The sequence below is a fragment of the Lycium barbarum genome, chromosome 9 (genome assembly GCF_019175385.1).
Source record: "Lycium barbarum isolate Lr01 chromosome 9, ASM1917538v2, whole genome shotgun sequence".
In the NCBI taxonomy this organism is placed as follows: Eukaryota; Viridiplantae; Streptophyta; class Magnoliopsida; order Solanales; family Solanaceae; genus Lycium; species Lycium barbarum.
Window position 1 is genome coordinate 21965345 of NC_083345.1, and position 18052 is coordinate 21983396.

General features: G+C 35.4%; 1 protein-coding gene and 1 pseudogene across 1 annotated transcript; both read right to left on the minus strand.

Moving 5' to 3' along the window:
* Positions 1 to 6103: 6103 nt before the first annotated feature.
* LOC132610076 (uncharacterized) lies at positions 6104 to 7799 on the minus strand. The gene has a single exon (XM_060324327.1). It carries the CDS (start codon positions 7422 to 7424, stop codon positions 6639 to 6641), a length of 786 nt encoding a protein of 261 aa, XP_060180310.1. The 5' UTR covers positions 7425 to 7799; the 3' UTR covers positions 6104 to 6638.
* A 218-nt stretch (positions 7800 to 8017) lies between these two features.
* Positions 8018 to 12633, minus strand: LOC132611754 (pentatricopeptide repeat-containing protein At4g14050, mitochondrial-like; annotated as a pseudogene).
* Between the last annotated feature and the right edge of the window lie 5419 nt (positions 12634 to 18052).

Below are 18052 nucleotides of genomic sequence, written 5' to 3' on the forward strand. Positions count from 1 at the left end.
GCTTTCATTTCTATTTTTTTTTTTTGGACATTTTTCTCATTTTTTAAATTATTTTATTTTAAAAAAATCATTTTCATAACTCACACCTCGTCATATTTATAACTTCTACTCTTAATTAATAATATTCATAATTCACATTAAAGTATCTTAATTGTATATATAAAAAAATACCTTCTTTCATCTTCTTTGAGGCAATTTAATTTGTATAAATAGGCATTTGGAAGAGAGAAGCCTATTGTGAGGACCCACCATGTCATCATGCCATATAGGTGCCACTTGGCACATATATTTGCCATGTGGAATGATTACATAAGAGGAAGAGTAAATATTATGGGAAGATTTTAGAGATATAGGGAGGTTTCCCTTGGAAGGCTTTAAAATTTCATGGATTTGCATGGAAAGTCCTTGGAATACTATAGTTGTGTAGAAATTTCTAGAATAGGGGCTTATTAGTAAATATGTAGGGACTTGTATAATAATTATTATTTGCATATTAGTCCCTAGGTGAGTAGTATAAATAGGAGTGTCATTTATTTGTAAAAACCATCAAGCAAAATCAATCAAGTCTTCTATAATAAAAAGCTTCCTTCTAGCAAATTTCCGTTGTCTTTCTTAATTACTATTTCCTTAGCGATTTTGAGTGTAGTAATCTAGGCTGACTTGACATAGTAAGATCGTGAGCAACTTGTGCAAGAACGTGAGCGAGTTGTCAAGTGTCGCACATGCGCTTAGTTGAAGACTAAGGACGTGACAAGGTGGTATTAGAGCGAAGGTTATGACTAAGGGAATGACGAACGACGGAGAAATCAACGATGCTAACACCCAACCCAATGCCATCCAGGATGCCGCTGGCAAGAAGGGCCATAACATAAAGAGGAATGCCGCCAACAAGAGTCAAGAGGTGCCACCAGAGGTTGTGTCAAATGAAGGGCTTACATCCCAAGAACCATCTACCACTAAGGCGAGCGAGGATGACGTGGAGGTCCTATCCGAGGACGCCTCGCTCAGTAAAGAGTGGGTTATGAAGGTGAATGTGGGGATGGACGTTATTGACATAGTTGGCCAACGTTTGGGCAAGGTGGAGGGCACTCTTAGCGTTCTTGAAAGGCATACTCTTGAAGAAATTCAAAGCATCCGAAATGACTTGGAGGGGCGTATGCAGGCTAAGATCGAGGTAAAGCAAACCATCACTGCCTTAGAGTGTAGACTTATGGAAGTGTTGAGTACGATTGATGCCATGAAGGCAAAAATAGCGGCACTCGAAGAGCAGGTCAATGTTGGCATGACCTGAGGCAGCCAACAATGTTGTTGTGACGAGGGAGGCTAAGATCGAGGCTCCCAAGCCACCAGCAATCAAAGGGGTTCGTGATGCACAAGAGGTGGAGCACTTTCTTTGGCACTTGGAGAACTATTTCAGGCATGGAACAGTGAGGGACGATGAGGCCAAGATCAACACCGTTGTGTTGTACCTATCAGAGACTGCCATGCTATGGTGGAGAAGAAAGGTCGCCGATGCTGAGAGAGGTCTATGTACAATTAGCACATGGTGTCAGTTCAAGAATGAGTTCAAGCGACAGTTCTTCCCAAGTAATGTCTTGTACGAGGTAAGGTGCAAACTTAGAGAGTTGAAGCAAATAGGGAGCATACGAGACTATGTCAAGGAGTTCACCACCCTTACGCTTCAAATTCCTAACCTAAATGATGACTTATTGTTTCACTTTATAGACGGGTTGCAAAATTGGGCTAAGCAGGAGTTGCAACGCCGCCAAGTTGCAAATATAGACCAAGCCATAGTGGAGGCCGAGTGTTTGATGGACTTCAGGCATGACAACCACGACAAGGGGTAGTGATGCCAAAGGTGGGGGAGACCGTGGCGAGAGCAAGTAGTCGCATCAACAATACTCCAAGACTCAAAATGAGAACATGTTCGACGGCAAGAAGTCAAGTGGTCGTCAGGGCTATGCCGAAAAGAAGGCACAGAACGAGAAGAAGGGATGCTACTTATGCGGAGGGCCGCACAACTTCAAAAATTTCCCTAACCTGAAGAGCCTTAGTGCTATGGTGCGTGAAAGAAATGAGCAGACGCAAGCACAGAGTACGGGAATCGCACAGTTGGGGACGATTAGACTGTGTGGCGCTGTCACAAGCAAGATAGTCAAACTAACGAGAATAAAAACCAGTACGTGGATCTCATCATCAATATCAAGCCCGCCCGTGCATTGGTAGACACTGGGGCAACTCATAATTTTGTGACCGACGCTGCAGCGAAGAGACGAGAGTTGAAGCTCGCTCTAATTAACGCACTCGTCAAGACCGTGAATGTTAAGCCGAAAAATGCTCATGGTGTAGCCAATGGAGTTGGTATCAAATTAGGCGATTGGAAAGGTACGACAAACTTTACCGCCACTACTATGGATATCTTTGACATTGTTTTAGGGCAAGAATTCTTCAGACATTGCCACACGATGATCGATCCCTACCTTCAACGTCTCTTGGTCATGGAGCGAGAAGGCGCTTGCTTAGTGCCTACAGTGATTATGTCGCATGGACAGGGCCATGCACAACTTTCAGCTATGCAGCTTGTCAAGGGGCTTAAGGAAGAAGAGCCAACATTCATGGCAACCATTACAAGTTTGGAGGAAGATAATGGTACCCAAGAGACACCGCCGCCTTGGATAGATAATTTGCTCGAAGAAAACAAAGATGGTATTTCCGAAGAGTTACCTAAGATCTTGCCTCTTAGGCGTTAGCTGGATCACAAGATTGAGTTGGAGCATGAACCGGGAAAGGGTCAAGTTATGCATCAATTACTATCACCGCCTCACACGATAGAGAGATTGAAGCTATCATTGACTACTAGGCCAGGCGGAAACAAGGGCAAAAAGGCACTGCCATGTTCCTCATATATTGGAAGGGGAAATCACCGGAGGAGGCCGCATGGGGGCGGTATGAAGACTTGTGGCAGTTTAAAGACAAGATTCGAGAGTTTACACAACAGCAGTGCGCCGCGATCGTCGCACCATCAGGTGGGGGAGAGTGTGAGGACCCACCATGTCATCATGCCACATAGGTGTCACTTGGCACATATATTTGCCATGTGGAATGATTACATAAGAGGAATAGTAGATATTATGGGAAGATTCTAGAGATATAGGGAGGTTTCCCTTGAAAGACCCTAGAATTTCATGGATTTGCATGGAAAGTCCTTGGAATACTTTAGTTGTGTAGAGATTTCTAGAATAGGGGCTTATTAGTAAATATGTAGGGACTTGTATAATAATTATTATTTACATATTAGTCTCTAGGTGAGTAGTATAAATAGGAGGGTCATTCATTTGTAAACCATTAAGCAAAATCAATCAAGTCTTCTATAATAAAAAGCTTTCTTCTAGCAAATTTCTCTTGTCTTTCTTAATTACTATTTCCTTAGCGATCTTGAGTGTAGTAATCTATGCTGACTTGGCATAGCAAGATCGTGAACAACTTGTGTAAGAACGTGAGCGAGTTGTCAAGTGTCGCACGTGCGCTTAGTTGAAGACTAAGGACGTGACACTATTCTCTACGACTATTTTGCTGTGGAAGGCGGCAATTTGAAAGAGAGAGAATGTGTTTATTATTAACAACAATAAATTATTATTTATGAACAAAATTTAGAATGAAGGGAAGGACAGGTATTTTTTTGGCTCAAACAGCATGTCCACACGCTTGTGCTCTATGCTAGCAAAGGCAACTTGGAACTAGCGGCTTACAACAAGGTATGAGAAGCTTATATCTGGATTTATTTTCTATTCTGCGTATCGTTTTCCTTATACATTTGTTTTTGGGTTCGTTTTTATGCTTGCCTTATTTAATTGTTTTGATTCTGTTCCCTTTGCCCAAAAATTAATATGAATAATTTGTATTAAATTTATTAGTAAAAGAAAAATATTTTCTTTCTCCCCTGTTTTTTCTTTTCTGTGTTTTATACTCAGCAAAATATTTTCCTTCTTCATTTTCTCATTTTTGTATTTCTTAGTCAATTTTACACATACTTTCCTTCGAGTTTCACTTCCTTTTAGTGCTTTTATGTTTTTGAACATCATGCCAATTTTCTGGAGATTTTGAAGTCATCAGAGTGGTGACTTTAGTCACTGTTAGGAGGAAAATTATACTCACAGTATGAATTTATCAAAGTAGTATTCTTTTTAGTTATCCTTTTGTTTTTTTCTTTTCAGGTCCATCCGCTTTTCTTAAAGTTCTATTCTGCCTCCGTGTACATATCATGAAAATTTTCATCAAATTTTTTATCTATTATAATATCATTCTTTAGTTATTAGTGAGAGTAGGACTATTTTTTAGTGCGTATTTATTTTTATTATTTGTTTAGTTAATCAGTATTTTTATTTTCATATTTTTTATTAAATTTCTTTACTTTGTGCTTTTAGGATTTTAATTCTTCAAAATTTTAATTTTCTTTGTTTTTGTATCAAGTCCACGTTTTGAGGGAGAGATTTAAGGCTATTAGCATGTTAGTTCTATCTTTTTGCATGTATATATGAACGATTTAATTTTTTGGTAGAAAAAAAATTATTTAAACAAAATGTAAGAATTAATGTTTATACCTGTTATTTTACATACATCAATTCATTGTATTTTAAACTTTTTTAAATTAAATCTATGATCTTTAAGTTTATAAGAGAATTTTTCATAACTGCTCGAAGCGCGATAAAGTACACTAATTTACAATAACTGTATGACTTCAATATTGCCATAAACCAACCAAAGGTGGCATTTATGATGGTTGACCAACTCCTCATTCAATGCCTAATTAGCTAGTGCATATTTTAAAGCATTTCATATCATTTGGTTGGCAGTAGTTCGTTGGATGATAAAACCAGTAATCCTACTTTTAGATCTTTAACAATCTATAATTGGCCGGCCACTTTCATCATCAACGTGACTACCAAATTAAGTGTACAAGAAGACCAGCTAATTAATGGTAATAACTGCTTAATCTGCATTTTTTTAATCTATTTGGCTCATCCTATTGATCTTCATAAGCATTAAAATAAGCAATAGCAAGTATGAAAGTCTGGCTAAAGACAAATAGAGATAGCGAAGCAGAAGTCCAACTAGAATCTTAAATTAGTGACAATATTTGTGTATAGTATTAAAAAAAGATTAGCTGTATTTACATAAGTTGATTCAAAGACCGTGTTGGACCCGCATTAGCTGTCTTGTGTATTTCCAAGTTCCAACCTGTTAGGAGTAAAGCAACTTATTACTACTTATACTAATTAGAAAAGGAATCTTACCGACTAAAGATCGTGAGTGCTTGCATTAGCTGTCATACATGCACTTTTATCCTTTAAGGAGTAAAGCAACAAATTAGAAGAAGGATTGAAGCTAACAGTATATACTTATACAGTAGGGATTACAATTTCATCCTTCAGCAATTTTGTAGGCATTTGAACATGATTGATTGATATTTTAAAAAATTACTCTCCGTTTCAAAATAAGCATCGCTATAGTAAAAAAAAAAATTATCCCAAAAATAAGTATCGCTATAGGAATTCAAGATAAAAAAATAATAGTAGTTTCCACCTATATCCTTATATTAAAGAATTTTTTTTTAATAGTGCTCAATTCTCAAGAAATATCTAATAAATTTAAGTAACCTAGTAAACTATATATTGTATTTATTATTTTTCTTAACAGGCGTGAAATAAGCTAAAACGATACTTATTTTGAGACAGAGAGAGTAGTATTTTAATTTAAGTTAAAAAAGAGTTTGAAAATTGAAATTATAATAAACCAATTTAATAAATGACTGTTTATTTAAAATAATTTCAAAATATTAGCATGAATTTTTTTGAACGAAACTATTTTTAAGATACCATTAGGTGGTGGTGGAGGGATTTCTCATAAATGATTACATGTTGGGTTGCACGTAGTGGAGTATCTACTCTGTCCCACATTAGGAGTAAGACATTATTAATGGTCCCACTATGGTCCACAGGTCCAGTCAGTTCTTGGACTAGTTGTCAAGTCCTTGTCAACACAAGCTCTACAGCTATTTTCCCTTTTAACTTTTTCCTACTTCTAGAAAGGAAGAGAAAGACAATTCTACAATACCATATACGAGAGGAAAATACATCCATGTGACCTCAAATGATAAGGCCTTTGTTTCTTCTCTCTCTTTTTCCTATTCATACATTGAATAGTCCATACAAGACAGAGGTACAATATACACATAGGGATAGGGGTAACACCAAGGACCATTACCCTATTATGCCATCACTAAATTAGTCACTAACTCATAATCCTAGTCAATATGGCTTAACTCACAAAGGGATATAAAAACAAGAGACAGATGAAATGAAGTAGTAACAATAATCCAACTGCACTTCATTCTCCCACAATCAACAAGATGAAGGGAGCAAAGAGCAAGAGAAAATACCATAAAATGAAATTAATAAAAAGAGGCTAATATTGCAGGGGAGTCTCGAGTCATGGTTCGAATCGTGAAATCAGCCACTAGACTATCTAAGTCACACCCGGTCCTTTCTTGACCCTGCTAACACGGAATGTTGTGTACACCGAATGGCTTTTTTAGGCTAATGTTGAAACTGTGGAAGTTGAAATTTTGATGAATTGATTCAGAAAATGTCGAGAACTTCTAGTATGAAATTGTTGCAGAGTGGACAATTACCCCTTTGAACCCAAAGTTCCCTTGAACACAACCTGCAAAATGTATGTCCACATGGTATAAACGCAGCACCTTTATGTCTCACCATACACACACAACAATTATTATATTCTGCTCCAGCACCGACACTAACATCAACACCGACACCAGCACCAGCAGCAGCACCAACACCAGCAACTTCATCATCATCATCACCATTATCTTCATCTTCTTCTTCGTCTTCATCTCCAATCATATAAGCTGAACCATCTCCATCATTCTCTGTTAACAACGCGATTAATGACATTCTCACAGGTTCATTAATTTCTTCTCCAGCATTCTCAGGTTGACCAAAGTTTTCAACAGGAAGTTCTTCAGGATATGTAGGGGACAACCTACGAGACATTATGGGATTGTTGTTATTATGCTGTTGATCAATGGAAATGTTGTCAGGTTTGATACGTAGTTTGTTTCTGAAATGTTTCCAAGATTTCTTGTTTTTTCTGCTATTGCTGTTTGTGGGGTCATCACGAATGATATCAAGAAGAGTTCTATTGGAGCTGACAGGGAAAGAAGAAGAAGAAGAAGAAGAAGAAGAAGATTCTCGTTTGTTGCTCAATACAGCACCTAACGTGAGACCTGTGATATTGTTGTTGTTGGTGTTGTCTTCTTTGACTCTAAGAAAATCTCCAAGGTTTGGGGTATCGATTTTATCATTGAACATCAATGTTCTTAGACTACTATTGGCGCTTTCCATTCATATGTTGCAACTAAAATAAGACAATTTCCTATGGAATTATACAAACAATTGAAGAAGGGAATCCAAGAATTGGAGACTTTGTTTATGGTGAATAATGATGAATTTCTTGGAGAATGAAAAAGGGGTTAAAGAAAAGGAAGAATTTTTAGCAAGAAAAGAAAATGGAAATGGGAAACTCAGATCTGTGAGAATTATGGGAAATTTATTGAATACATAAAAAAAGGGATAAGAGGAATAGAAGAAAGAGTAGAGGGTAAGGCATAGGATTCCTTAGAAGTCAGATCTGGGTATTAGCTACATTAATATCTGGTCAATCAATGAAGAAAGAAGAAATACGTTAAAAGAACAGACACAAAATTCTAAAGAGAGGAAAAGATAGGAGATGGAGTTTTGGGGGGTTGGGAATTTAGGGGGTAGGGGTTTGGGGCGTGGGGTTGGGGGGTGGGGGTTTGGGATTTTGGCGTGGGGGGTTAATATGAAGCAGAAAAGACTTTGTGCGGACGTTGTGAAATCTCAGTCAAAACTCAAAATGCTACCTCGTTGCATTGGAAGGTCCCCAACAATTTATTACTATTTCTTCAACACATTGCAGCTCTGATTTAATGGTCCAAAACATATGTAAACAGAGTATCACTTTTTCCCTTCGTATTACATACCTCAATGTTAATTTAGGTAGGTAAAATGAAAAATGAATAGTTGATCAACTCGGCATCCAGACGTGTATTAATACAAGCGAGTGAAAGTTTAGGTGTGTTTTATATTATTTTCTCTATTTCTTTTTTATATTATTTTCTCTAGTCCTCATTTTCACATGGTTTTAATTTGCGTATCCGTATCTGACTCTTTTCCCTTGTTTCGCTTGTTTTCCTTGTTTTCTTTTGAGTCGAGGGTCTTTCGGAAACAACCTCCGTACCTTCCAAGGTGGGGGTAAGGTCTGCGTACACTTTACCCTCCCCAGACCTCACGTTGTGGGATCCAATTGGGTATGTTATTGTTGTTGTTATTATTTCCTCTAGTCCATTTTACACGGCTCTTTTGGTTAAAAGAAATATTTTACATATTTAAAAATATTTTAATTTTAGAGTGCATCTCATAATATGTTTTAGTGGTCAATGAAATGAGATGAAAATTACAGGAGATCATAATTCAAAGACAAAAATATCTGGTGATTTTTTTTTCATTTGTCTAAGCTTGAAGAATAAAGTTACATGGTCCCTATACTAGCGGGATATAGCAGTTAGAACCGTCTAGGCATATGTAAGTTAGATCGAACACTACCATTACCAAAAAAAAGTTCCCAAATTAGATGCTATGGAAACTAGCAACTGAATAATGTACAAACACTAAAATCTGCTGCTTGTTATGACTAGTACTCGATTAGATCTAATTAATCCTATTAATTAGGATTAGCTTTTTGTCATGTTAGTATATTTTTTTTAGGTCCAATTTTAGTCTTGTTGAGATTTATATGCAGTAGAAAATGTACGTAGAGAACTTCTAAAACTAGAGAAATTAATTTTTATAGTATTGGATTGGACGGGTTTAAATAGAGCGACATGGACAATGAAGATTTATATAGCCGGATTTGCTTGAATTAAAGCATGCGAACAAATCTTTTTTTTATAATTAGAGTTTTTACATGCAGATTCAAGATTTGAAATTTATGAATTTCTATAGATATCTCAAGTTTTATACCGTACATAACATAACAATAACTGCACCATCGGACTGGGTTCCAAACTAAATGTGTTCCAAGCAATTTTTTGCAAAAAGAAGTTGAGATGGGATCCCAATGATATGATGGCAATTAGGAAGATAGTGTCTTCTATTGTATATTGAGTTGACTACATCATTTTAGCTTCAATTGGAGAATGAATTAGATTAGACTTAAAAATCATAGGTCTGCTACTGATTAAGTCCGTTAGACTTATACTGATGTTCAATTGCATTCCTATTTGTGTACATTCAATATTTTATTTCCAATTATCCTCTTGCATCTTTGTTAAAAATGCAGGACTTCAGGTTGCTTATTTCAAGTTGGACCTATCCTTATTGTTTATGAACCTTTCCCGCTACCATTTATTAATCATACCTTTTTGACAATTTGATTCAAATGTCAGGGACAATTTCATCTGTCTTTGCTTCTGCTGCAGTTTCCATCTCTGTTCCAGCATGCTATAACTTGAGGAGTTCTTCCTGGCATTGTCCAACTAGAACCTCTGAGATTGATGCACAAATCCATAACTGGCTTGTAATTCTACAATGTAATAACAGACGACTTATTGTCTCTGCCTCATGCCTACACAAGCAACATCTTGCATACAATTGTATTCCCTCTTTCTAAGATTATCATGAGTTCACTCACTTCTCTAACAACCAACCTAGGAGAAGCAGATCACCTTAACTTTCCAAAGTTGTTTCCATGGCCAAAATGTAACCAGTGATCCTACCTGATTCACATCCTTATAAGTTGAACTAACAACACCAACAACGACATAGCCGTTTGTAATCCCACAAGTGGGGTCTGGGAGAGTGGTGTGTATGCAGTCTTACCCCCTACCTTGTGAAGGTAGAGGGACTGTTTTTGATAGATCCTCGGCTCAAGTAAAGCATAACAAAATCAAGTATGGAAAGAAAATAAAGTAGCGAAGAAGCCAAGTTGAACTAACTATATAAACTCTAGTTGAATGGTTTTGCCATCTCAGTGTATCTGCACCCTCTTGCAGGCCCTTGCTTTGATCCAAAGTTTTAAAGAACTCTGTTATACTTGGCGCCTCCTAATCATGTAATAATCTTCTAAAAATTGAGTTCCACCCTTGTGGGCACCAGACTTCCTTCAAAGCATGCCCTCGTTTTAGACTTAAATTCTAAAAATTGGGTACCAAAGTACTATTGTACTAACAATGCCACAAAATCCATCAAAAATGGAAAAATGTGGGAACTGTAAGACATCAAATTCAAAGGGATATGTTTGTACAGTGGCTGTAGCCCGTAAGTGTAAAGTTTGTTAGAAATATAATAATAGGCCCTCTAAGACATTGGTGGAGATGTCAAATTTCCTTAGGAATTAACTCTAGGTATTTGGTTATGATCCCATACAAAATAAGATTCAGCACCAGATTTTGATACCTTTAAAGGACAGCTAAATCGTCTCTCAAGGACTCTCAGGATGGAAGTCAAATAGTTTTGCAACTTGGAAAATTTCGAGGGCGATAGATACAATCACCAAAAGTCGTTGCATGAACATCTCCCGTCATCAAAGTCATGGAATCTATTTGCATCTCTAACGACAACATTTCGATTTGTAATGCTTGATATAAATTTAATAACGGTGTGGCAATCACCACAAATTCGAAGGTTTTTCTTTACCCTTATTGCTGGTCCAGGAACAGTCCTCAGAACTCCATAAGCCACATCCAATCTCTCACTGTGCCAAAAAAGCTGCCTTTCCTTCTCTTGCTGTCCCATATCATGCAAAACGAAAGTGGTGTCGGGAATATAACTTCTCTTCCTCATCTCAGAATCAAACTCATTTAGGAGTTTGAAATATCTCATCCTTCATAGGATACAATGCCTCTCCAGCAAAGAATGTCGTAGTTTCTTTTCCCGAATCATAGAACTGTAACCAGGTTCTTTCCTAACTTCCAAATTTTCCAGCAACTTCCTCAACTTAGATAAATTGATTCACAAAGCTGCAACAGCATATGTATTTGACTGTATACAAGTTAAAGGATTTTTTGGTCTGAGAATTAGTAAGCGATTGGTGACCCTGACTCCCACTTCAGTATTTCCATGTTGCTTACAAGCACTTAATAAAGCAGCCCAAACAGCTTCATCAGGCTGAAATGGCATCGTGTTAAGAAGGTTCTCAGCATCCTCAAGGTGATCTGATCGACTAAACAGATCTAACAAGCAAGTATAATGCTGCAGAGAAGGAATAAACTTATAATCTTCAATCATGGATTTGAAAAGACTCTTACCTTTGTTTACTAATCCAACGTACAATAGTCACAAGCATAGATTAATCCAACAAAAGTTGCTTCATCTGGCTTTAGGCCAGTCAAGATCATACCATCATATAAGGATAGTGCCTCAATAGCTTGCCCGTGCTGTGCCATCCCGAAAATAATTGAGGTCCAAGATACAACATCTCTTGTTAACATGCTATCAATTATTTTCTTCGCGTCCACAATATCGCTACATTTCGCATACATATCACCAAGGGCATTGCTAACAAACAAACTAGATGCATAACCGAGGCAATTTGTTTCCCAAGCAGTAGTGCTGCTAAGTTAGCACAAGCTCCTACTATGCTCGAAAGAATAAAAGGTTCCTTCATATCAACACTTTCTCTTCTACTTCAAGAAATACATCAATAGCATCAATCAAGTTCCCATTTTGCACAAAACTAGATATCAAAGCAGTCCAACATTGCAAATTCTTTTCTGTCAACTTCCCTGGAAGCTCAATAGCTTCATTTTTCCTCCCACAACGGCCCTACCCCGATATCATTGCTCTCGAACAAATCAAATTCTTAACCAAAATCGAGTCAAAAACAGATTTTGCATTATCCAGCAATCCACATTTTGAATACATATCCACCAGGGAAGACTTACAACATCATCATGAGAAAACACCGATCTTAAAAACTGGGTATGCACTTGTTTGCCAACTCCCAAAAAGCACGAGCTAGCACAAGCCTTAACAAATTAATCAGGGGCAGATCTAGGGGAGGGGGAGGGTGTTCACCCGAACCCCTTCGGCAAACAATTACCCTATATATATAAGGTACGTAATTTTTTTTTATTTTTTATGTACATTTATATATTTTGAATCCCTGAATACAAGACCAGGTGTTGGTTCAGTGATTTAGGTGATTCAAAATTCACCTTGAGGTTCATGTCCAAATTCCTAAGAACTAATTTTTATTTTTTGAAATCGTGAAAATCCTGGATCTGCCGTTGTTAAATATGCTAGGAAAAATGAAAAATGGTCAGGCCAAAGACTATCAAAAAACATGTTTGGGAAGAGGGCGAGTGTTTTCTGATGTTGGTTGGCTTCGTTGTGTGCAGTAAAAATAAAGGCCCATGAAGCTAAATCTCGTTGTGGGCATTTCATCGAACAGTTGGACAGCGTCATCAAGGAGACGACACTGAAACTGTTGCATAGTTACAGTTGGTGAAGAAATTATTGCTTCTTGTTTCATTTTTGCTTGTCTCAGTATTCTAAAAATAGATTTACTCGTTCATTTTTTGAAAATCAAGAGATAATTTATTATTTCATACCTATTTTACTCATATTATTAATTATTGAATTAGAAATTTTAAGAAATTATTAGTGGTTACATAACTTTTAAAGTATGCTTGGCTTCTTAAAGGGTGTGTCGAGTCTATACATGATAAGTAAAAATGGGGGAGTGAGTATTAACTTATACTCCGTTGTTCATTTTTATTTGTCCACTTTTGACCTTGTACGTCCATTAAAAATTAATAAATGAAGTATATATTTTACCATAATCTCCATATTAATTAGTATATAAACTCAATAAAGTAAGAAAATAATTTGAAAATGACTAATTAATGTTATGGTAAAACAAGAAGAAAAAAAAATAATCTCTTGATATGTTAAAGTTGATAAGTAAAAAATGAAAATTTATTTTTAGTATAGTGAATATGTAAAAGTGAATGGAGGGAACTAATATTTCTCAAAATAAAAATAGTATCTACTCATACACTTTTACTTGTTTTTTTTTTTAAATTGTTTTTATTACAGAAGGCGTAGGGGAAGGCGAAATGGAGAGGGGATTATAATGGGGATTTGAACCTTCATTAACAAGGTGAAAGTTCAGGTAGACAACCAACTGAGCTACTAAATCCCTACACGCTTTTACTTGTTCACTATACTAAAAATTCATTTTTTACTTTTACTTTTACTTTTACTTGTCATTTTTAGCATATCAAGAAAAGTCAAATTTCTCATCTTCTGGATAGAGTATAAAATAAAGTGGTAGGAGATGAAAGCATTGTTATCGAGTGGAGGGCGGCTTATTTTGCAAATATGTTCTTTTCTCGATGTCTATACCCTTCTTGCAGGGATTCCAGTTTCTTTACATTGTATTTTTTTTTTAATGTTTTATCCTTGACATTAATTACTTATTCACCAAATCATTTTTCAAAACTCAATACTAAATATCAATTAATATGTAGATTGTTGTAAAATACCTATATCAATTATTATTCTTAAAGAATGTGAAAAAATCATATTGAACAAGTAAAAGTGAGGGAGTATTAAAAATCACCCGAACCTCTTGGGTCCCAACCGAATCCCTCAAACAAGTTCCAAATAGTAGATATAACTTGAACCAAGCTTCCAAACAGAAAATTAAGCGTTAAATATCACAATCAAAGTCGGGTTGCTACAAAAATCATCTGAATTCCCGAGTTTCTTCCTCCATCTTTAAAACGTAACTTCTTTGCTAACTTTCTTTACTTACTAGTGAATTTATCCGGGCTTCGCGCAGTTATAAATTTTTAATTAAATTATAAAAAGGATCTTTTTGTAATTTAAGTCAGTAGAAGTTAATTTTCCATACATAAGCATACAAAATTTACTTTTATTTATAAACTGGATAACTCACTAATACAAATACTTTTTATCTGCTTCAACGCCCTTCGTGTCACTTATATGCTCAAGATATTCCATTTTACACAATAATTAGGTAATCGGTACTGTTTACTTCTACTAAAAGTGGATATGTGTTTTCAATAAAAAAGGGGCAATAGCGAAATACTAATTTGTTTCCCTTTCCTTGTTCTAATCATTTTTTTTTTTTTTTTGGGTTTTAAGTATATACGAAGAGATTTTAGTCTTCAAATTCAAAGAGCTTTGATTTCAATTTACTATTTTCTTTTCATCATTTAGAAACTTTAGACTTAATCAAATACTTTTATTATAGTTAAATATGTTTACCCCGAATTTGGAAAATTAATTGAATTTGTATGCGGGTATAGGATATGTGCTTGGATCTTGATATATGTTTGATAGTGGAAAATAAGCGTGTGAGTATTTAGTAAATAAACGGCTAATAACGATAATCTGCTCGATTTGCTATGGACATGAACATTTAGAAGCTCCGTTCAATACTTAATGGAAGAAGCACAATATAAATGGAAATAAATGGCCTTGGCCGGATCAAATATTGAGGGAGAGAAATTGTGTATATGAGCTCTTTTATTATAAATATTCTTGGAAGGTAAAGGAGCCAACCACTTTAAGGGAGGTGGATATACCCTATTAATAGCAGTGAGCCCATGGGCCTCATACAATATGAATTAATAAAATAGCAATAAAAAGGACAGCCCCTGCACGGATTTTGTGGGATTGGACTGACGGCGCCGTCTGACACACGCATAGTTGGTAGCCGACCACGATGTGACACCACTGATGCACTTCAGCAACGGTCATAACGGACCAACGGATACACGGGCAAACGGCTGTCCGGATCAACGGTGGTGAACCCTCGGGAAGAGTCCCCGAACCATCGGTGGCATAGAGACCGGGCCAAAACGGACTAACGGCCACAATCAATTCGGACCAACGGCCACGATCAATTCGGATCAACGGCCACGATCAATTCGGCTATGGAGAAATCGGACCAGATGACGATCTTCCCTCTTTTCCTTCGATCTCTGGTCTTATCGGTTCTAACATATGTCCGATTTTTACCGTATACAAAATATCTTATAAAAGTTATATGTGAATTACATTGTGATTATCTCTTTATATTCTGATTGATGACCCTCCTACCTTCAAAGAAACCACCGAACGAGAAAAATGGTGGAGAATAACTATCATACTCCCCCTTTGAGAAAATGATAAGAAAACTATCAAATCAAATCAAATTCCTTGAACTATAACAATCTTTTAACTACCTATCTCTTTTGCACAGCAAGGTCAATTCAAGAGTGAATCCCACTTTACCCCCTAACATTTAAGGGTTGGGAAAAGATACCACTCTCACATATTGAATGGGAACGATAACCCTTCTATCCAATATTTTTCGGTAAGAATCTTTTGTTTTTAATAATTTTTTTTTTCTTTCTAAAATTAAATACAACCACTTGTTATTATCCCATTCACCTATTCTTTTGAAAATAATGTATAACAACCACTTGAAAAATTCTATTAATAAATTTCAAGCTATATTATTATTATTATTATTATTATTATTATTATTATTATTATTATTATTTTGGTTTGGGGGACTAGAGGGCCAAGATCTTAATTATTCAACAATCTAAATACAGCCTAGTATTAGTACCCGCGCGAGCAGATGATATTAAAAGACACTAATCTATGTTACATTGTGATGTTGCTTGTTTGAGTGCATTGTATCATAACAAAATGTCAAGTATCATCTAATTTTCAATATAATATACTCAAATTAACGATATTTCTGTGAAATTAAAGGAAACAAATTAAATATTTTTAAATATTATTTGATTTAATCTTTAGATTTATTTCATAATGAATATGTGTGTGTACACACACACACATTTCTCTAACCCTTTTCTCATTCTGTTTTTCTTACTATGATATTTTAATTATTTCCTTTTTCATTTAGTATCTTACGTTTAATCAAAATAATATCATATATGATTTTAGTCGTGATTTTGAATTCGTCCAAAATATAAATAGAAACTTTCTCTTGTTACTTGTCGTAAGATATATTGATAAATTTAATAATTACTATTTAGCACTATTTTGCATAAGCAATTGAATTATCTTCTCTTTGGTTTCCAGTCCACCAAATTTTATGTTTTAATTTTAAATGTTAATATATATATATATATATAGACGAAAGATTCAAAACTTGGACATATAGAGAAAAATATAGGTAGGATTTAACAAAGATTAAATCTCAATTCAATGACTAGTTTAGTGACTTTTATGATTTTTTTGAAATTAATTATTTATTCTCACCGGAAAATACTGGATATGGGGTTATCGTTTTCATTCAATATGTGAGGGGGTATCGTTTCTCAACCCTTAAATGTTAGAGGGTAAAGTGGGATTCACTCTAATTTTAATAGATTCACTTTTTCTTTTGTGTTTCTCCGTCTGTTCAATTGTTTAGTTCGAATTAATCGTATAAAAATCACATATCTATTTGTGATATGTAAATCAGATCTCTTCACATTGAAATTTACACACCATGGTGGTATTATTGTGATTCCTGATGCCTGTGCCTTTTCCCAAGTTAGATCTTTTAAGTTTCTTATATGTAGAGGCGGATCTAGGATTTAAAAGTAGCGGGTGCCACAATTTTCTTCAATATACATCTTATTAAGAATGTGTATTTGGATCAGGTTTATCTCTTTTTAGTTTATTCGGGTAAACTTAATAGGCTTTTTTTATATTTGCAAATATGAAATTACATCTCAAAAATCAACAAACGAACAATACTAGCATCTTAAACAAGGAATCACACCTATTAACAGAAGCAAAATCAACATTTTCACCAAGAGACTTGCATCTCTTATGTATATTAAAAAATGAATTTGCACAAGTAAATAACATCTTCAATAAGGGAATTACATCAATCAAAATAAAAAAATAAAAAAAAACTCTTCAATAGGTAAATACACCCCGTAAGTAATTGTAGAATTAGATAAACTGCAAGTCTCAAAAATAAATCATAAATTTCATGTTTTTTCTAAGCAGTGCTTACGAAATTTCCATCACAATTTAAGTAGTAAAGTGATTTAAATTGAATTTAACAATTATAGGATAACATAAATTTTTATAACACACTCCCTCCGTCCATTTTTATTTGTCCATTATACTAAAAATATATGTCCACTTTTACTTGTAAGTTATGTAGTTTGAAAAACCAAGACATAATTTATTATTTTATAGGCCAAAGTCATAGATGGACCTCTGAACTTGTCCTGATTTTTCATTTAGACCCCCCAACTGAAACGTTGATCATTTGAATCCCCGAACATAAGATAAACTGTGCCATTTGAACCCCTCGTGCCAGTTGGGCACACGCGTGCAGCTCACTTGCTGTGACAGAGCGTGAGAGACCAAATTTTTTGTTTTTTAAAATTTTTAATCATTAAAAATTAATTTTAACAAAAATTTTATTTTAAAATATATTTAAATAATTAAAAAAAAATGAAAAACCCAATCCATCATCTCCAATAGCCCACTTCGCCGTCGCCACTGCCTCCGCCGCTGCTCCACTTCAAAACTATTTAAACAAATCTCCGACGAAAAACGACACCATTTTTTTTAATTATTTAAATAGATTTTGAAGCGGCGGCGGCGCGGGGAAGGGGGGGGCGGCGGAGGTAGTGGCGGCGGTGAAGTGGGCTATCGGAAAGGATGGGTTGGGTTTTTTAGATTTTTTTTAAAATTATTTAAATAGATTTTAAAATTAATTTTTCTTAAAATTAATTATTTTTTGTTGACGTGGCTTATTTTTATTGGTCTGTTTTTTCATGTCACAGCAAGTGAGCTGCACCGTGTGCCCAGCTGGCACGAGGGGTTCAAATGACACAGTTAATCTTATGTTCGGGGGTTCAGACGATCAACGTTTCAGTTGAGGGTATAAATGAAAG

Bases quoted from the DNA above. Each gene is read 5' to 3' on its own strand.
- LOC132610076 (XM_060324327.1), bottom strand. From the start codon at position 7,424: ATGGAAAGCGCCAATAGTAGTCTAAGAACATTGATGTTCAATGATAAA.